The sequence below is a fragment of the Vulpes vulpes genome, chromosome 10, assembly GCF_048418805.1.
Source record: "Vulpes vulpes isolate BD-2025 chromosome 10, VulVul3, whole genome shotgun sequence".
Lineage (NCBI taxonomy): Eukaryota > Metazoa > Chordata > Mammalia > Carnivora > Canidae > Vulpes > Vulpes vulpes.
This window is the reverse complement of record NC_132789.1, coordinates 2,891,452-2,912,977: the sequence shown is the minus strand read 5'-3', so window position 1 is coordinate 2,912,977 and position 21,526 is coordinate 2,891,452. Positions and strand designations below refer to the sequence as shown.

General features: G+C 42.5%; 1 protein-coding gene across 6 annotated transcripts in view; it reads left to right on the top strand.

Annotated features, from left to right (window-relative positions):
- Positions 1-21,526, top strand: part of GLT1D1 (glycosyltransferase 1 domain containing 1) — an 89,466-nt gene that overhangs the window by 25,242 nt on the left and 42,698 nt on the right. For 5 of the 6 annotated variants that reach the window (XM_072722660.1, XM_026017135.2, XM_072722661.1 and 2 more), the window contains exons 3-5: positions 6,269-6,374; positions 11,066-11,117; positions 20,819-20,855. In XM_072722660.1, the coding sequence (XP_072578761.1) occupies positions 6,269-6,374; positions 11,066-11,117; positions 20,819-20,855 (195 nt within the window). Of the gene's footprint in view, positions 1-6,268; positions 6,375-11,065; positions 11,118-17,502; positions 17,539-20,245; positions 20,258-20,818; positions 20,856-21,526 lie in introns of all 6 variants that reach the window. The other variant, XM_072722664.1, reaches the window with a different exon arrangement.

Here is a 21,526-nt window from a genome sequence, read left to right as displayed (position 1 = left end):
AACAATGCATCTGGGAGGTTTTTCTGCAGCAGCACGTATATAGAGCTACCTCATTCTGTCAATGCTTGCCTAGCATTTTATGCATGGGAGTGCCATCATCTCACCAGGCTTCAATTAAGGGACATTTAAGTTGCCTTCAATATTTTTTTTTTCTCCCACAGTGATTGCAACAAATATATCTCTGTATGGACATTTTAGCCTGTGAATCTGAGAATATACCTGTGCTTCCATATTTTTACGACACTGCCTGAATCATCCACATGAATTGTTTTCCATCAGTAGGGAAGGGATTCCTGAAAGCATTACTCCTGGATACCTCTTTTCTGCTGACCAAGTATGACTTTGAACTCTGTTGCAAGTGTCCTAGGACACATCCTGAGGTTGATCTCAAAATACAAAAGAAGCATAGAGGCCAAGATAAAGTTCATAGCTCTTAAAGCTCCTTGGGAATCTTCAAAATGTTGTCACTGACTGGTAGCTGTACTTTGCACTCACAAGGCATCAAGCACTGGGGCTGGTCGTTCTGTTGACCCTTAGATGTATTACTGTTTATAAAATATATTTTTAAAATGTCTTACACACATACACGTGGAGCATATTTATTTCCACAAATGTGATGTCTCCGTATATTTAAGCATGTATTTTAGTGATCCTTCCAAATCAGCGGAGCTACTTCTGCCTTTTTCTTTTTCCTCGCTGTGTGGTATTCCACCTGAAGAATGCACCATATTTATTAAATGTCTCTTAGGTTTTGCTCTTGGACGTAATGCCATAGAAACTTTGATTATATTTTCTACTTCACTGTGTGGGGGTACTGGTGGTATAAACTCCTTGAATAAACCGGTAGCCAGAGGACCATGTATTTTTCATTTGGATTGATAGCAACAAACTGTCTCCCAGAAAGGCCATTCCAGTCCGTGCCTAAGCAACAAATAGAAGGACCTTGTTTCCTCTCACTCTGGTCACATCACTGCATTTTCTCCTTCAAACTCTAGGTTTTCTCAATTTTAAAGAAGGCTTTCCTCCTACGACTTGTGAGAGAAGCAAGGCTCTGGGTGACTTTGTCCTTTCCCTACATTTATTTGAAGCAAAGGCCAAGAAATGGCACCCTTCTTTAAAACTGTTGCACAAGGGAAATGAGTCTTACTGCTCTTCAGTCTAACAGATGCCAAGAACTGAAGCACCGGCATTGTTCATAAACATGGTTCCGCTTTTATTTGTCTATTCCTAGCCGTTGTCTTTATGGTAGTTACGTTTTTTTTTCTGAGCATCGTCTCTTTGAAAGCATGCTGTCTCTGAGCAGTGATCCATAAGGAGCATTGGAACTGCCATCGGCAAATAGTGAGGATGCCACGCACCTTGTGATTCTCGCCCGATGCATTGGGGGCCTCTTTCCTCTCCTGTCCCTATAAGGAGCTGCCCTGTGCTTGTGTGATTTCATTCTATGAGAGGGCCAGATATTTCTGAGATAGTCTTCTATAAAATATATATATATATATATATATATATATATAAAGATGCATTTTTTTAGGATTTATTTATTTTAGAGAGAGTGAGAAAGAACGTGAACCAGAGGGGCAGAGGGAGGAGGAGAATCTCAAGCAGACTCTCTGCTGAGCAGGGAGCCCGGTGTGGGACTCCATCTCAAGACCGTGAGATTACAACCTGAGCCGAAATCAAGAGTCAGACGCTTTACCGATTATGCTACCCAGGTGCCCCTCAATTAAACTGTATTTTAAAACATAGCATTTATGATTTTTTAAAAGATTACCTAAGCACATGATTTGGAAACTTCTTAAAAATACAAAGATGGAAATACAGCACTTTGCCTTTCACTACCCAGATGTGACCAATGTTTCCTGTGCATGTTTGCTTTCATTGATTTTTGTATTTTTATTCAAATTTAAATTTACAGAAGGAGATCCACTCTTACAATATAAACTTGCAGCTTCTTTTAGCCAACTATTAACTGCTGCTACCTGGGCTGAGTGCTGTGGTAGGTGCTATAAGCACAGAGATGACACTGTGTCTCACATTCTGGTCTGTCTCTCTCTGCAATTTCGATGTGTATTTTTAAAATCATGGTCATCTCCCAGCTCAGCAATCTGTCTTACCTACTGACATGTTAGGAACATTTCCTCATCATTGAATGGTCTTCCACAGCATGATTATGAGCGGTCATATCCTATTTCCATCTTCCCCCTTGACTGTAAGCAATGTTGTGATGGGCGAGCATCTGCAGAAGCCCTGGTAACCCATTCACTTTAGGATTTTCTAAGAGAAACACAGCCATCTCATAGGACATACCTGTGCATTTTTACTGCAGACACATATTGCCAGTGAATAATCAGCCACACTTAACATGTGTGTGCCTAGTAAATATAACTAAATAAAACCATAACGGCATGGACAAATGGAAATTTGCTTTTCTTTTTAAAACCAGTATTTACTGAGCAAATAATTAGGTAAATAAATTGCTAAGAAGACTTCAAGTGATGAGAAATAGCACATTAACAATATTAATATTTATTATAGCTATATTACAGGTATACACGGTTTAAAAAAAAAAAACATGAATCTTAATGCTTTATTTAAGTCACGGACCAATTACCGTACTAACGTCAAAGCGATGTGTTGCATTTGTTCTTCCTTCTTGGACATGTCTGTGACAGAGGTTCACTGTGTATACCTACCAGCCTTTCAAGCGTGCAGGAAGAGAACTTCATAGCTACCCTTGCCTGAAATATAATAGAACACTGCTCTTGTGCAGAATGCTCCCTGGGCTCTCCTTCACAGGCCCCATGTAGCACACAAAGAAAAATTGCCTGGTGACCTTACGTTGGCAGAAAACCGGATGAGAAACATTTTGATGAAGCTCTTTCTCTGCTGCTTTTTGAGAATCTGCTTCAGGCTTGAACCTGGTGAGGAAGCAGATGGCATCAGGTGGCTGATTAAGGAGCCAGGTTCAGGAAACTGATGCTTTTTCTTGGCAGACTCCTGAGAATGACACATTTAGAGCAGAGGAGCTGATTTATGAAATAGGACCAGTCACTTGGGTGGCTCTGAGCAAATGCACTTGGAAAATAGTTTGTATAGCACTTTTCAGGCTCAGTTCATTTCCACAAATGCTGTTTAGAGATTTAATGTGTAGCAGGCATTTTATTAGGAGCAAGGAATACAAAATTAATAAGCCACGGTGCCTGTTCTCGTGGATTTTCCAGTCTGCAAATCGATCCTAAAGCCTTATGATACATGGCAGGGCATCAAAGTGGGGGATTTACTTCTGAGGGATCTGAGAAAGACTTCAGTGAGGAGGGCATGCCTGAATGAGGTTTTGAAGGGTCAGTAAGAGTTTGCAGACAGTTTATATGCATGATGCTATCTCAGAGGACTTCCAGAATTTCCCACTCATAATTATGGATGCATTTCCATTAAGACTAACATGCTACTTATTTGAAGCTTTGTTTTCTCAACAATAGAATGAGTATTGAAAAAAATAGGAAAGTAAATGAAATACCTCACATTCCATTCTTCCAAGTGCTAATTTAATTCAGAGAGCTTCTGGATTCATGTATTTAAAAACTCGTTCATCGTAAAGCACAGTTATACTAGCATCACAAGCAGATTCCATCCTGTGCCTGTATGTCATGTGTATGTAGTGAGTCATTTAATCCCAGGAGCGAGTCAGCGAACTATCATGACCCCCATTTCATGGATGAGATGGCGGAAATTCAGAGAAACTGAGTGACTCGCTCAAAGTCACCATTTTCCAAATGGGGAACCAGGATTCGGACCCAGGATGATCTGGTGTCAAAGTCTTATGTTTGTCTTACTAAATTTGATCTGATATATTTGAGTAGTTGCCAGGGCTGATCATTTTAATTATTGAATATTCTCATAACTTTTGAGGAGCTTCTACGATACCCGGTGTGTATTTTTCTGGTGTCTATTTCTCTGTCTTTGGAGATTTCACTGAAAAAAGACTTTTTCTGTGATTTTTCTTACCCAGATTTTCCTAAACTGGCAGTTTTTATTAGGGAGGTACATTGTACTAGTTTCCTAGGGCTGCTGTCATGGTTTACCACAAACCCTGTGGTGTGAAACGACACACATTGTTAATCCTGCAGCTCCCGAGGTCAGAAAGCTGAAATGGGTCTCTTAGGGCTAGAATCAAAACGTTGGTAGGACTGTGTTTCTTTTTGGAGGCTTTTGTGGCAAATCTGTTTCCTTATTTTCCACCCACACTCCCTGACTCATGGCCCCATCCACCCTCAGAGCCAGAGATGCATGGTCCAGCCCTTCCTCACACGGCAGTGATGGGAGCTCCTCCTTTGCCTGCCTCTTCCACCTTTAAGGACCCCATGATTACAGTGGCCTCCCTGGGAAATCCACGATCATCTGTCCCGTTTTATGGTTAGCCAACTGGCAGCCTCAATTCTAAATAGCTTGATTTGCCTCTCCCCTGAAACATTCATAGGATCCAGGAATTAACAACGGACATCTTTGGGGTCATTATTCTTCCCACCTCACACCTCCCTCAGCCCCAGAGATTCGTGTCCATCCCACGTGCTAAAACCGTTCATTCTCAGCATCCCCACAGGTCTGCACCCATCGCAAAAGGTGAATCATTTCTACGGAGTGTGCTTTCCCTGTCTGTCTGTGGTTTGGGAAAAGGTCATAGTGCCAACAGCAAGAAGTGCCAATAACATAAAATGTTAAGAGTGTAAAGTAGGTTTCCCTTGCATCCCAGATCTGTGGGCTTGTAGGTCCCTTGTTGGGAGGCAACAACAACCCAGTTTTCTGTGTATTCTTTCACAGAACTTATAAACATAAACATAAATATAAATATGTGTTTAGGGATCCCTGGGTGGCTCAGCGGTTTGGCGCCTGCCTTTGGCCCAGGGTGCGATCCTGGAGACCTGGGATCGAATCCCACATCAGGCTCCCGGTGCATGGAGCCTGCTTCTCCCTCTGCCTGTGTCTCTGCCTCTCTCTCTCTCTCTCTGTGACTATCATAAATAAATAATAATAAAAAAAAAAAAGAATTAAAAAAATAAAGAAAATCTTTAAAAATAAATAAATAAATAAATATGTGTTTATAGAAATGTATATATGTTTGTCATTTTTATATAATACTTGTAGACTGTATTAACCAACATGTGCTTGATGTTTCTCCTAATAATAGTGATAATAGATTTTTTACAGTCTTTTTATGTCAGTGTACACACACACAACCCTGTCTGCTTTCTTTTTTTAAAGGCTGGTCTCCACTGATGTATCTGAGTCGTTTCTCATCTTTTGCTCTTACTAGCAGCCTCGCTGTCTCCGAGTATGCTACTGTTGGGCTTAGTATCTGGAGGCTGAATTCTTAGCAGATTCCAGGGGAAGAGTCACCTTCCCAGAGAGAAGACATCTGCTCATTTGCATTGACAGGAATAATTCTAAGGCAAATAAAAGGAGTAGTCGAGTACCCTTTGACTGACATACTGAAATCTCAAGAGGGATGGTGTGTTCCAGAAATCCCTGTATGGACACTCTAGTTAGTCTGGTCAGTTTGGTGGTTTGCTGACCAGCATCTCTTCAAACTTTTGGTTGACTTTTGGAAGTCCGTCTGGAGGGTTGCTTCTGATGAGCACATCATTCAGCTTGGTCTGTGCATGTCTGTTGCCTCGCTCGCCCTTGCTCAGCAAATGTCTCTCAACTAAGCCTGTCAGCAGCACAAAGAGCTTCCCCCAGAACAAACTTGATCCCTGGTGAATCCTTCCACACTTGACACGTGCAGTGTCTTGGATACTTTTGCTTCCTGCCATAGCTGTGCTGCATTCACCCCAAAGTCACAGTGGGCAGGGCGCCCAACATCACCCCAGTTCCTGGAGAGCATGACACCTGCTGTTGGGAGCCCCAGCCGGGCTACATTTGAGCTGCTCTTACTCTGTCAAAATGCCAGTGGTTCCAGATCAGCCCGTTTCCCGAGAGCAAGAAGCTCAGCTTTGATAGATGGTGGCCAGCACGATTCTTCATTTGTTAAATTTTAAAGCTAATTGATTTAAAATGGTCCTGGCACCCGCGGTCTGATATGATTAATCCCCATGTCATGTTTATAATAGTGAGTCCTATTCTGCTCCTCAGGTGAGCTGGATAAAATGAAACAAACATCAAAACACGGTCCCCGAGTTCTGGGAACACAGGTTTCATGCTGCTTTGGGATGGGCTGATGAGGTCTGTTTCCAAAACCATGCTCTGCTTCATTAACTTTCATATTTTGCAGGTCATGGAATTCCTTTTGGAATCATCTTTGGTGGAACTGATTTAAATGAAGACATTAACCAGAGAGAAAAAAACCAAGTGATGGGGAAAGTCCTAGAGGAAGCCAGGTAATGCCTCTGAGAACTTCACAGGAGGTAAACACTGGGGCAGAGTTCATTGAAACCTAAGTATTAAAGAAAGCAGTAGTTTGGGAAGTTTACATTTTACCATAATAAAGCTAATCTCTTTTTTTCATTTGGCACCTATGAATTTTGCCATGAAGAGTCATTGTAAACAAGTCATTGCATGTGAATGACTTTTTGAGGACGTTAACATTGGGCCAGCCTTCTTGAAATGTCCTACAGGGTAAAAGGCACAGCATTGCTGTCCTCCAAGAGAACACCACACACAGACTCCAGCTCTGTGCGTGCATGAGTCAGGTTCTACTTTGCATGTTTTTGGCATAACTCTGAGCTCCATAGATTTCTGAGCTACAGAAAACCATCTGTGAGGGTGTCACCAGCGGGATTTCTCAACCGGCTTACTGTGGGCATTTGGGTAGGACGGTTATCTGTTGTAGGGGGCTGTGCTGCACATCCCGGAGCCTGGACACTGCACATCAGCAGCACCTGCTGGATGCTGCAGCTTGAGGCCAATATGTTTCTAGCCCCTGGAGTGGGAGTTGTTGCCTCCACGCAAGAATCCAGAGTTGCACTCCCCAACATTTTCTCTGTCCAGACATGCTTAGAGAATCCTATTGGTACAGCATTGTGGAGTGAACCAGAAGGACTGGTGGGGAAAAAAATCACCCCCATTCCTCTGTATCAGAAATATAATGATAATATTTAACATAAATAGTAACAGTATAGAAATCCTCTATGTCCATATAAACATTGTTTGAAAAGGCTAAAGATGGGATCCCTGGGTGGCGCAGCGGTTTGGCGCCTGCCTTTGGCTCGGCGCGATCCTGGAGACTCGGGATCGAATCCCACATCGGGCTCCCGGTGCGTGGAGCCTGCTTCTCCCTCTGCCTGTGTCTCTGCCTCTCTCTCTCTCTCTCTCTGTGACTATCATAAATAAATAAAAATTAAAAAAAAAATTAAAAAGAAAAAGCTAAAGAAATCAAAACAAAGACTAAATAGTCAAAAATGCTCCCTTTCAACTCTTGTAAATCTTTGAATCATCATAAAACAAAAACAAAATAAAGCAGGCGATCATTATGTTTTTAATGTGGACAAACTGCTTTATTAATTATTTTTAAAAAACACTTTATTGAGGCATGATTGACGTGCAAAAAGCTGTATATAATTGATATATACAGCCCCATGAGTCTTCATCAGTAAAACTATCATCATGATCTGTGCCATAAACCCATCTATCACTTCCAGAAGTTTCTTCCCACCCCTCTTTATTATCATGCAAAGAGCACTTAGCATAAAATCTACCCTCCTTGCAAATTTGTAAGCTTACATGACAGCATCCTTAACTGTAGGCTCCAGGAGATCTCCAGGACCTACTCACCTCATGCAAGTGAAACCTTGTGCTCTTGGATAAATACCTTCCTGTTCCCTCTCCCTCGGACCCCAGCAACCACCGCCCTGCTTTCTTCTTCTGGGGGTTCTAGTACTTTAGATACTCCCACCAGTGGGATCATGCAATATTTGTCCTCTTGTGTCTGGCTCACTTCACTGAGCTTCATGTCCTCCAGGTTCATCCATATTGTTGCAAATGACAGGATTTCCTCTTTTTTAAAGGTTGAGTAATACTCCACTGTATGTGCTTACTACATTTTCTTGGTCCATTTGTCTCTTGCTGGACATTTATGTTGCTTTCATGCCCCCGATAAATGACTGACCATGAAATGCCTGTGGCTCATCTCTAACCGTCTCACGGCTGAGAAGCTGTGGTAAGGGAATTCAGAACTCTTTGCCTCTTTATGTCACTGGAGCATTCCTGATCTCTTACAAAGGATAGCACTCCCTGTTCTACCATGAAGCGTTAAGGCAACCCCCCCTCCATTTTTATAAGGTGAGAAGCAGTCTTGCTCTTGGAAACTAGGGTCCCCATGAGATATCATTACATTTTAGGACCCGCTTTGTCCTGATAGCTTCCTGGACGTGAATGTGGCAGTACAGCCTTATCGAAATAGAGCCAAATAGCCATGTGTGCATGTGTGAGCATGTGAGTCAGATGGAGAGAGAATTACAGTAAATAAAGGTACCCAGAGTTTGAGTTTGATCTTGAAAGGTGATCAGTTATTATAGGTTTTCTCGATATTGTTGTTCTTATGCTCTAAAAATTTATTACCTTTTGATCCATGTGGTTTACACTGTCTTACGGAGGGGAAATAATTCTGCTAGGTAGAAACAATATTGAATGAATCCATCTTATGGTATTATCGTTAGCATTATTCATTGCATTGTTATTAAAACACATTGATTTTCATTTGGAAGGGGTATTGATTGAGTCAGTGGTCAGGGAAGTTGGATGAATCGTAAATTTCTTGCCGGAGAGCATATGGCATAGTTTTCTGTAAAATAAAGTATTGGACTTGTCTTGCTTTATAATGAGTTTCATTTTTAATCAAATACTTTTAAATAGTTCTATTTTTCTTATAAGGTGTATTTTTTAACTTGTTTTATAGTTAAAACATTTTCCCCCCTGTATGGCACAGTTTTGAAATTACTTCAGCATCAGCTTTCTGGCTTGTTTTATAATATAAGTATTTGGTAATTATAAATGCCAAATTAAGTAAGGAGTTTGAAACTTGTAGAAATTGCTCTGTGAAGAATCATCCAGGTGCATCTTAGAAAAAAATAATATTGCCCAGCAAATGAGCAAAAGAGAGTTTATATGAAATAAATTGCCTAAGAAATAGTTTCACAGTTAGGAAATACAGAGCACGTGATGGGTTAGACCATGTGAAATGGTAGGCCAGAATGGTTCAGTATCGTTTCATGGGGTTTTTGAGCTATGATATTGCTAAAGATGTTTTTGACAAACAAAACCACACATCAAAGTAAGTATGTTTTGAGATGGCAATATTCATCTCGTGGTGTAAAAGTGGTAGTTTTACACTTTTCCTAAGAAATGGGTTATTTTCCATTTCTTTATTTTCTTAGGGTCACTGGGTCAGAAACTCTCTTGATGGTTATCTATTAGGAAGGTGGTGCAAACCCAGGGCCAGTGTCTCTGTAGTGAGGCCCCGAGAAGGAAGGTGTTATCTGCCACTCCACAATAAAAGGACATGATGGAGTTCATGCAGACCTGCCACTGGATCCCAAAATGTTTACACATCGCTCTTTCTGATGGAAACCTTTCCAAGGCTCTCCTTGCTCCCATCTGTGGTCAGCCGTGCTGTCGATCCCCTGGTGTCTGGGTCCAAGACAAATGGGGCATGCCGGCAGAAGGGGCTACACGGTGGGGACAGTCACCAGCTGCTGGGCGAGCGTGCCCATCCTCCCGCTTCTGCGGTCAGCCCCCCACACCTGCTCTCCCTTCTTCCTTCCCCTGACCTGCTTCCTGTGGGAATGTAAGGCAGGACTTCCACCCGTGCACTTGGTCATTTATTCAGTCTGCATACTCTTGCCCATCTCTGGGGTGCCAGGTGTGACTCCAGCCAGGGGCAGGTATGTGACAGCAAGCAGGCCTCCCCATTCAAGAGAAGGTGGCCAAGTTTGCCACAGGGGTGGATTGATCTTACAGGGGCCATCCTGAGGCTGCCCTGCGCATTTGTCTAGAAACTCTGTGATGGCAGGAAAGGCCTGGTCCTTCGGTCATTGACCTCATTCCCTGCTCTTCAACTTTTCTCTGTCTTTGGGGTCTTCTCTTTTCTTCTTTTTCCTATAGGTTTAAAGCTATTCCATGGTCTGTTCATGGGGCACCATGCCGGGGTCATGGTGGTGGTGTTAGTCTTGGTAGAAAACAGTAACAGGAAATACTTGCTGGGGACCAGGAACCTGGTGGCAGCTTACCCATGTTGTGCTCCCTGTTTGGCTCTGCAGTGTCCTATTTTCACAGTCTCCCATGAAGGAAGGTTCCTGCACTGTCCTTGCATGGCAATATAGGTCTCAGAATGTGGTGGATGCCCTCAGAACACACTTGGCCCACACCCCTGTCCATGTCCAGGGGCACGTGGAGTGTTGTATGAGGGATGCCGGCACACCCATCATTGCTGGGTCAGCCCATGCTCATGCCAGCTGCATGTGGGGCCTGGGTGGGGAAGATGGCCCCAGTGGAAGGTGTGATGCCCTCTACACCTCCTATCCCTCACCAGTTTTGAGCAATTTCTGACTGTCTGACCTCCATGAGATGTCCCTGGTTCATCCCATGTGTACCCAGCTCTAATTCTAGAAACAGCCATTGTTTGATAAATGTAGAGATTAACATCCCTTATCCATGTGCATTTGGTACATTTTGCCTACTTTAGCATGGGCTTTCCTCGCTGAAGCTAATGGACTGGACAGCTTGTCCTGGGATGTTCTGAGTGGATTAACTAAATCCTTTGCTTCTCTTCTGCATCTGGCCTTCTGACCTATCCCCTGCTTCTCTGACCTTACATGGAAGGAACAGTAACAACAAAAAATTGAAATGTTGAGCTTCATTCGTTAATTTCTTGCATACACAACTTGTTTTGATGTGAGTGGAGATTGGACCTGAAAACCACTGACCGCGCACGATAAAGATTGATGACACTTGGAATTCAGCTTCTCACCTTGTCTCTCACAATTTGTTCCACGGAGCTGGTCCCTAGTTATGTTAATTGAATTCTGTGCTAATTCTCCCCCCTCCCTTTTTTTTTTTTTTTTTTTTTCACCAGATTCGCTGTCGCTTTCACAGAATCAATGAAGGAGATGGCGCAAATGCAGTGGGTATGTGTTTGTTGTGTGGTGTTGTGCTGGCTGAGCTGGGGAAAATGTGGGATGGGAGGGCTGTGGGGTCGGGGGGCTGTGGGATCGGAGGGCTGTGGGTTCGGGGGGTTGTGGGGTTAGGGGCTGCGGAGTTAGAGGGTTGGAAGCCATGGGGTTTAAGGGCAGCAGGGACCCTTGATGGGACCTGCTAGTGTTTCTATCGACCCTGCCCATTGTGGCCACAAGAGTGTATTACAGATCCCATATATTGATGTTTCTTTTATTTGTGTAGATACTTTTAAGACTTAACTGATTTTTAAAATATATTTTTGCCAAATGGCAAGAACAGCCCAATAGCCAAATCTTGTAGTATTCTTTCTGTTTTCTTTTTCATGAGCTCAGAATGAGTGATTTAGAGGCTGTGCTACAAAGGTTGCAGCCACCCCATGTGCATGGAGAGCCGTAATCTTTGAGGTGGTATATGTAGTTTCTAAGGTTGGACTGTTTATCTGAAGAGCTTTGAAGAGGAGAGGACTTTGTAGCTCTCTAGGCTAATTCCCTTATTGACTTTTTAAATTCATGGTGACTCGGGGGCTGGTGGGAAGAGCTGGTTGGAAGAGCTGATGGCAGACTGAGTTCTCAGTGGGGAGTTAGGGAAAGGCACAGCACAGCTGGCACCTGCAGAACCAAAGCAGCCAACCCAGAGGCCCATTTGCCTCAGGGACCCCTGAGCATGAGACTTTGCTCTTGGGGGGGATGGGGAGGGAACCTGCAAGGAGCCTTGGTCGCCAGCACTGTTGGTCCCTGTGCCATGCCAGCTCATCTGCTATGCCCCTATCATTTGTAAGCATTATCCCTGGCAGGGGTACTTTGCAGGCTATGCACTTTCTTTATAGAATTTCAATTTGGGGCCCTTGGAGACTGCGTGTTGGGGTGAGGGTACATGCAGTGTTTTGTGGGACCAGTGGTCCCTTACCAAGGCTCTGAACACTGTGCGTGTGTGGACGCTCATCTCTACAGCCACAGTGTGCCTGTGGCCCAGGGCTTCTTCACATCACACACTTCCCAGGCAGGAACTGGAGGTTGCATTTTTTCAGGGCAGTTTAACAAACTGTAAATCTCATAATGAAAAAGGACAAGCTTCCCAGCTGCTGGTTTTATGTTGACTAGTTTGACTGCCTTCTTAAAAGGTGGTCGTCTGAACCAGTAGTGTCAACGTGTCAACGTGGGGATCCCTGGACTCCTTCTGGGCCTCCACAAAGTCAAGCCTATTTTCATCATGACACTGAGACATTGTTTGTCTTTCTCACCTTTAGGAAATGAGTAAAACTGCTGACCCCTTCATCCTAATGAAGGCAGTGGTGTCAGTGTGAGCCAGTCATTGATTATCCACACCACCCCTTGGAGTTTAAAAGAAAAATCACTTTAAGATCTCCTTGATGAAGCCATAAAAACTTTTGATTTTATCATTAACCTTAACCTTAACCTTTGAATACATGTGTTTTTAAATGTTCGTGTGGTGACACAGGATGTATGCATAAACCTGTCTGCCGCATCCTGAATGAAGTATGGCATTTACCTGCAGAAAAGGCTCTTGTGTGATTGGGTTACAAATTGAACCAGATACTTCTTAATACAATTTTGTATCCAAAAGAATGATTGGTAGACAAACGGGTTATCTGGATTTGGGCATTTGTCAGATGTTTTCTTAAAAATGAGTGGATCGAGCCAATCTCGTTAAGCAAAACAACTGGTGGTCTTTGTTGCCAACAAGAATGTTTGAATCGTTGAGAAAAATCAGAACTTTGGAAAGCCACCAGACCACGTGGTTGACAACTTCCCCAGACGTAAAGGCTTCTCTGGTGAGGTCGGTGGCTGTACACTGAAGCGGGATTTTTGTTTGGATGTCGTATAATGACAACGCCCCAGTGTCTGGAAGACCTGCATCTCCCGGTGAACCCGTATTTCTCCAATGATCATACACAGTGTGACATAGTCACAGATCCCTCCAAAGTGAGGGGGAGATGGGTGGACTTGGATGGAGCGGAGCATCATAGGAATTCAGGTTCCCTATTGCATCTTACCTTGGGACATTCCCATTTGTTGAGTTTGTTTTTTTTTTTTTTTTCCATTTGTTGAGTTTTTATGTAAGTCCCCTAGAATAACATCTACGATGATCTGAAAAGGCTCACCCCTTCCTGGCCACCTCTCAGCAAGTGCTGGGCTCTCTTTACATCCCTTGGTCAGAACAGATCTCATGGAGTAGCAGGTACAGAAGCCAACTGTTCTAAGCCAGACACGAAAGGAAGCTTTTACCTGTCAAAGCAGATGTTCCTTGTCCATGAATTTGCAACCCTTCCCCCAGCATCTCCATCTTAAATGTCACCTTCATCCATTGACCCTAGGGCCCTCCCAAATCAGTATAGATGTGTTCACTTACTGTATATGTTGTTTTTTGTTACATGACAAACCACACCAAATACAACACCTTAAATAAAACACTGTTTATTCCTTGTGCTGCTTGGGTCAGCTCAGCCAGACTGGGTGGTCTGGGGGACCCTCCTGGCTGACGTGGCTGGGACCTTTGCCAAGGACAGTGAGGACAGCTGAGGCCTCTCTCTCCTGGACCGCCATCCCTTGTGAGGCTGTGCAGCAGGAGAGGGCAGGCACCAGGGTGAAAGGCTTCTTGGGACTTCTGCTTGAGTAATGTTTGCTCCCATCCTGAGGGCCCAAGCAAGTCAAGGTGTGGGGGTACAGTCTGCCTCAGGGTCAGAGGGTCTTCAAGGTGGGTTTGCAGGGGCACAGACTCAGGGAGGGATACACTCAGAGCCTGTCCTTTCCTTAACCCTACAGGGTTGTGAGCTCCTTGAGGATGGGCACAAAGTAGGGCTTGCTAGTGCATCTCCAGGGGGTAACACACATCCTCGTGTTCAATAGATATTTGTTGAATTGAGTTTACCAGGGACAGATGCTTCCTTAGGACTTCTTACTACAGAAATTTCCACACATAAGGAAAAGTAGCAAGAATAGAAGGGCGCGCTGTACTCACCACCTGCTTACATTCTTCAATCCTTACTTAATCTACTGCCATTCTCTACACCTGGACACATATGCACATGCATGCACACACACACATACATGTGCACACATGCGCACACACATACACTGCACACATGTGTACCCTTGCACCCACTCACATTCACATGTCCATACATTTGCACACACATTCACACATGCATACACATACACATATATTTTTTTTAAGTTTTTTAAAAAATATTTTTTTAAAAGTTACAGCCATCATGCCATTTCACCTGCAAATATACGATTCCACCTTCTTTGTAAATGCACTTTGATAAAGATTTTTTTTTTAAACATAAGTACCAGGTTCTGGATATATTTTTGTGTGGGAATCCCATAGCACGTAAGGAAGAAATAAAGTGGGACTCAAACAGTAGCATGATTTAAGATTTTTATCGCTACATTTTGGAAGAACTCAAGTGAAAGAATTTGGAGGAGAGGAGTGGCATTTCTGAGTCCCAGACTCACTGAATTAGGGATACTCAGGCACCAGGCTCGGAATGGAGCTGCATTGTGAGTCTGTGATCAGGAGAGGACGCACTTGGGGATACAGAGCCCCGAGTCACTGGTGGCAAAGGGACAGCTGACCCGGAACAGTTCTTATGGTAGTTTAACTTTCATATGCAGAGAGAAGGGGACTGGCCCGAACGCACATGGCAGGCAGAGTTTGGGCAGCCAGGACAGTAGACGGGATAATGCCCCAGGGACACGCCCGTGGATGGGCCAGCTCCCGCCTTGGAGCCAAGTCCAGCATCTGCTGACACTGGTTCTCAGATAAAGGTGATTTGCCACCAGGACTGGGTGATCCTGGGTCTCTGCTCTTTGTTTTCAGAAAGATACTCTTCCAAGTATCTAACAAAGCATTTTTTAAAAAATTGAACAGGCAACAAAAGTTCAGTCTTAAATGATGATGTAAGATGCACTATAATAAAAGCTAATAATAAGAAAGGGTGTTTCTGGTTTTAGAGTTTACAGTGGTGGGGGTTAGTTATTAAATTCGAACGTGAGCCCGTTTTTTTTTTTTAATACAGTTTTCTGTACTTTTTTTGGTGGATGACTTTTCAGTAAAGTTCTGTTCAATACCTTTATCTGATTAGTTTTTACAAATAAAAAGTACATATAAATAATGTAAGGCTTCATTACTCAGCCGTATTTATATAATTATTTTAGATGGATTTTTGTAGAAAGATGGTTTTTACTTGTATTCTGCACAGTGTTGTTTTTTGAGTAATTAAGTTTGCCTCTTTATTATCGAATTGTCAGCTTTTGTTTTTAATTTTGTGTTCTTTATTTTAGTGAGCAGACCTGACTCAGGTTGTCGTTTAATTCATTCCGCCTATTATTATCAACCAGAATCTGATTTCCATAGTCCCAGATTAGAAAGATCTGGAGCATTTGCTTCTTACTGCATAGAACTCACTGACGATTGCTCTGCTCATAGCTACAGTTTATTCTAGGGAAATGATAGACTTTATTGGACTAAAACCCACCCCATGAAGAGCTGTGTAGGGCAAAGACACCCTTATCCTCTTCCCTGTGGAGTCAAGCCTTCTACGCTCTGGTTATTGATCTGAGACAATGTGTGTGGAGGATTGCCAACCAGAGAAGCTTACCCAAGTTGAGCGTCCAATGTTTTTATTGGAGCTCTTCATTCTAGGCTTGAATGATTGGTTTACTGTCCACATGGTTGAAGCCAGTGTCTACATGGACGGATGCCACTTGACTCCAAGCTCCTACCCTAAATCATGTGGGTGGTGTTTGTGGTATGGCCAGTTGGCTCCAACCCAAAGACCAATGGTTGTGACTGGCCTCACCCTAAAAAAAGACACTCTGTCAGGTCTCAGATAAGTTATTTCCTGGAGGTCTCGCACAAAGACCAAGTTCTTTACTGCACACTACCTATATCCCAAATCTTATTATTTCAACATGTAATCACTATAAAAATGACTAATGAGATAGTTCATATTTTTTTTTTGCACAAGTCTTCAAAATACAAGCATACCTTTTGCACTTAGAGCACATGTCTGTTCAGACCAGTCCTGGTTCAAGGGTTCCATGGTCTCGTGTGGCTGGTGGCTGCTGCATTGGTCACCCCAGCTCTGTACATACAAGTGGGAGGTGACCTCTTTCAGGGTTGCTTAGATATGTGTGCACAAAGCATCTGGCAGTGGGAGAAATCTTTGTCAGCCCCGAGTCCTCTGAGAAAGCCAGGGCTCTACTTTGGAAGCTATTTATGATCCTCTATCTATCTCTGGCTAACTAAACAAATTAGTTTGATTGGATTTCAATAAAGCTAGCTTTATTTTATCTCTTTTAATTTGGAATGCCTTTGTTTGGGCTTGTCTGTTATTCTTTTTAGTGTTGTTTATATCAACCTTAACGTGACACCGAACCCACTTTGTGAAGGTCACAGTCCCAGGGGGCTCTTTACCAGGTCTGCAGGCTGCATCATTAATATTTGTCACACAGGTTCAACACTGATCGTGTTTTGGGAAAACACTGCTCTGTTGGTTTGTGGAATTATAAGCTCAATTTGGCTTTCTTAGGAATTTGATTCACTACCCACTTCTAACTTTGATGTATGCCTTATGGAAATGTAAAGCTAGTCTACGCAAGGTGTTGGTTTCTTATTACGGTATGTAACAGGCATTCAGCCTGCAAATTTGTGTTAGAAGTTAAGGCTGCTTTCTCTGAATTCATCAGATTTCACCAGAAAATGTGACTGTTTCACCAAAAAAAAAAAAAAAAAAAGAAAAGTAAAGCAAATTAGGTCGATATCTTAACGGAAGGCTTTTCTCTCCATAGAATCAATGATTTTGGGTTTAATATGTCTCCATTGAGTTCAAATCCCCACAAGCCTACAGAAAATTCAACTGCACTGTCAACCCACTTTTTCTAAGGAATACTCTCCTAACAGGACTTTTTCCAAATTCAAATATTTATTTATGAACTAGCTGTTTTTTTTAGACATCTTGAGTTGGAGTAAATATTGCTTGAAGTGGTTATCAAATTTGGGGAAGCATGATGAGCACCAGCATGGCCCATCTGTACCCTTGGCTAAGGTTAGCACTGAGCTAAGCCTTCTGATGTCATTATTTTTTAGAAGATCGTGGGGGTTTTTGTTTGTTTGGTTTGGTTTGGCTTGGTTTGGTTTGGAGACTGTGCCTGGCTGCCTTCTGGGGTGTCACTGTTGTGCCTTGCCTTGGCACTTATTAAACAATAAGAACTCTCTTGCAGCAGTTTGGGTTAGGCAGTAGCTAAAGTGTACTTTCACCTTCAGCGTGTGTATGTACTCATCAAAATTCTTTTGGAAATTAAAACGCAGAAAGCAAGACAGATTTCACTGGCTGTCACATGCGCAGTTCGCGGCACAGGTGAGCTCACCTGCAAATGTAGGTGTTAATGTCAGCCCATCTGAATGAGCCTCGAGTTGACTAATTGCTGAACTATATGTACTGAACGCATGTTGTCCTATGAGTGACTTGCTCCCTCTTCCTTCTGCATGGCCCATTGCTCTGTATCTGACTATCTCTGAAAATCACGCTGGCAGCAGCAGGAGCCACACAGACCACAGCTTTTGTTATGGTTCCACCTGCAACAGAAACTTCAAATCCTTCACCTCCTGGGTTTCATCCTTAAGATGCCCTCTTTGTAGGTGCCCCTCCCTGCAACTACTCTTTAAGAGAAACTCTGGGGTTGGAGCATACCCTAGGAAGCTAATCATTTTTAATAACTTCTATTAAGATTGGCTTTCCTCAGAGATTTCTTGATGGAACTGAAAATGTTCTTTGCATTTTTATTCCCCAAATGAGATCCCTGGGAATTGGAAAGTTTTAATGTGACTCAAAGGATGGAAAACTCATTAGGTCCAGAGCACAGAATCCCACCTTTCACAGGATCATGACCTGGGGCTCAGACATCTCTGGAATGGTCAAAATTTCTTTGAATTTCTCAAATCACCAAGGCACAGAATGGTGGAGGGATGGGAGTCCGGGGTGGGAGGGGAGTGGAGCTTTAAATAACATCAATAACTCCCAGCTATTAACTGTTTTTAAACATCTTCCCTTGAGTTTTCCTGTCAGCATTCCTATTTCTGCATTGCCAGCTAGCTTTGGATCCCATGGGACGGGATCTCAATCCAGTCTTCAGAGACATTCCTCATCCCATTCATGTGTTTTTTTTTTTCTTTTTCTTTTTTATTTTCTTTTCTTGCCTAAAAACCAATTTCGAAGGGAAAAAGGTGGAGAGAGAAGGAAGAGAACCACGTCCCCTGAAAAGAGCCCAGTTTGTATATATTTTTTGGACATAGGTGTATTTTGAGAGCTTTCCACTATTTGATTGTTATAAAGCAGTTTGTAGCTCTTTTAAAAGTACTTGTTAACAAAGTCATCACCAGAAGTCACATTGTCATTTTAGAATAAAAATTAGTGTTTTTGTCACCTATAGACCATGCATTGTGCTGTATATTTAAAAAGTAGTATTTACTGTGGTTTATACTTGGAGAGAGCTTAATTTCAGAAGGTTATATACATTAAAAAGTGGAGGATCTATTTGTTGTCGCTGTCAGTTATTCCTTTTTTTTTTTTTAAAGATTTTTATTTATTTATTCATGATAGACATAGAGAGAGAGAGAGAGGCAGAGACACAGGCAGAGGGAGAAGCAGGCCCCATGCTGGGAGCCCGACGTGGGACTCGATCCCGGGACTCCAGGATCACGCCCTGGGCCAAAGGCAGGTGCTAAACCGCTGAGCCACCCAGGGATCCCCCCTGTCAGTTATTCCATTATAAAAACGCATTAATTAGCATTTGTGTCTGTTAAGAGTCATGTGTACTTATAAGTATCTATTCAACAGGACACTGGCTTTTCATATCTAGTAAATGGGCCAAATTAAGTAATGGTTTCTCATAGACACCATGCAGCATCCTCCCTCCACACCCTCTACACACACACATACACGTACAGTCTCCTTTTTCATTTTCTGCATCAATGAGCTAATCTTGCAAGGGAAGTGATATACAAGGATTTTGACTCTTATTTCAAGGCAAGAGAACCAACAATAAATATTGAGCAAAGAAAACTAATTTGTATTTAGAGCATTTTAATATAGATAATGCTTTTCAAAATCGATAGAAGCCAGTTGGCTTTAGCCAGATTTCTTTTATTACAAAGATTAAAAATAACCAAAGTCCAGATCTTTTAAATATTGTAACTCTATTTTCCTGACTTGCTAGGATAAGATCTTAAAATATTATTCATAACGTGTTTTAAATGTCCATATAGGACTTGATACTTCTTTATTTTCTCGTGGGTTTGGTAGATTTAGGGGAAGCAGTGCTCGGAGATATGTAAAGACCAGCGGATAAATTCAGGAATTTCCACATAGAGTCCATTCATTTTGCTTATGGAGTTGGGATGCCAGTTTAATTAATTTCTATTTGTTTCAGAAGAAATTGTCTTGAAGGGAGCATCTTGGGTTTATGTATTTCTAATTGCAGATGGAGCATATTTCTAATGGAAACAGTGGCAAGGCAAAAACCCTATTTTGCCTTCCCTTAATTAATCAAATCTATGTAGAATTATATTGAATCTGTTTTTGTCAAATGCTGGTGTTCGCTTTAAAGTGTAAATGCCAGGCTGATATGTTTTTGCCAATGTGTTAGCATCCCTTTCTCAGGGCTGGTTGAAGAAGAAGCATGCCCAGCCTCCTCTGCATGCCAATAAAAGTCTCTTCAGCTTTCCAGTGAAATTATAATTACACAAAAAGACTGTTTTAAGCCTCTAAACGTCAGTTTCTAATTTCAATTTGTTGCTTTTAGCCATTTTTTTTCCATTAAAAACTTCCCTTTAAAGTTAACATTTTTGTTTTTGTTTTTGTTTTTTTCACTAGTAGGAAGGAGAATTTTTAAAAATATTTTTAAGGCTTACTATTGTAAGGGCATTTTCAAAGAGGGTGCTGCCCTGCTGTATGGTGAGTTGAGGAGGATAGTCCAGGCTTTAGAAGGTATCAGGTGCTTCTGCTGGTTAGATAAAGAATGTAATACTGAGGACAAAAGGAAAGCAAACAGAGATTCCTGTCCGTGTGCAGATTTGCATTCAGCTGCCCTAAAAACAGCCGGATGCTGCACCTCTCAGGCCCTTCCCATCCAAGGGGCAGAGGGGAGGGCCACCCCTATCTTCCCTCACCTTCCCTCCCTCTCCTTGTTTCTTCCCCACAGGTGGGGACTGGGGAGTGTACTTTCTCTGTTCAAGGATCTGTGTCCCCAAACTTCTACCTCGAGCTTCTGCACACAATAGATCGGCTCCCCACGGGCTCTGCCATTGGCGTGTTCTCTGAGCTTCAGTAGCTTTATACTAATGTAGTAACTATACGATTGTAATAACGCATTACGCCTAATTTAAAGGACCTCCTTCTTTGTGCTTCTTACCTTGAAAATGCTGTGTTTTTAATGGGCTAACCCCCATTAAAAGCAGAAGGAACTCTGTGCTCTTGGAAAGTAACCGGTATATGAGCGGCTGCGTGGATGATTCTTTGTGACTTGTTCCAAGGCGGCTTTTCTTACGGCCTTCATTTTATTTCTAAAGAGCAGTTGTAATGCACTATCCCATTTACTTATTTTCCTTTTTCCCTTCTTTTCAAAAGCCGCATGCCAGGGATAAGATCTATGTCCAGAGTCAAGGTAAGAATTTTTAAAGTTTACGCATTTTAAAATATGAGTCCCTTTAGAGACGTGTACTGATGTGCCTGTGGATGAAATTATATGATGTCTTAGATTTACCTACTAATAATTTGTAGAATGGATGTGCCTATATTGCCTGACATGAAGATAAAGAACAAATATAATGACATTATAAAAAAAATTACAGATCCTTTAACGTTTTCGACAGTAGATGTACTGTCCCAGGGGTATGTTACAAAAGGAGAAAGCTGAGCTTCTCTCTCTTAGTTAAGGGGAAGTGGAGCCCTTCTGCTCCAATCTACCCCTTCCTGCCCTCACCCAGTTCCTCCCAGACAGTGGCCTCCACAACCTCTCGGGAAACCCTCAGCGTCTAAACACAGTGAGGGTTTTCTAGGAGCTGTGGACCACAAGCCATGGACACAACCACATATATATGAGGAATATATTTTGGTCACCTGAATAAAAAAAATCTCACAGCAAGGGAACCCACTGTATTATTGTTTAAACAATAGGAATCATGGAAGAGGCGGTTGCAAATAGGAGCATGTAACCCCTTGCAAGCTCAGGTGCTGAGGCCCGGAGGGGCACAGCCCTCGACGTCTGCCTTAGCTGCACACCATGCATTATCACACGTATAAATGTCCCAGTGGTTTCAGTGACGTTTTTAGCGG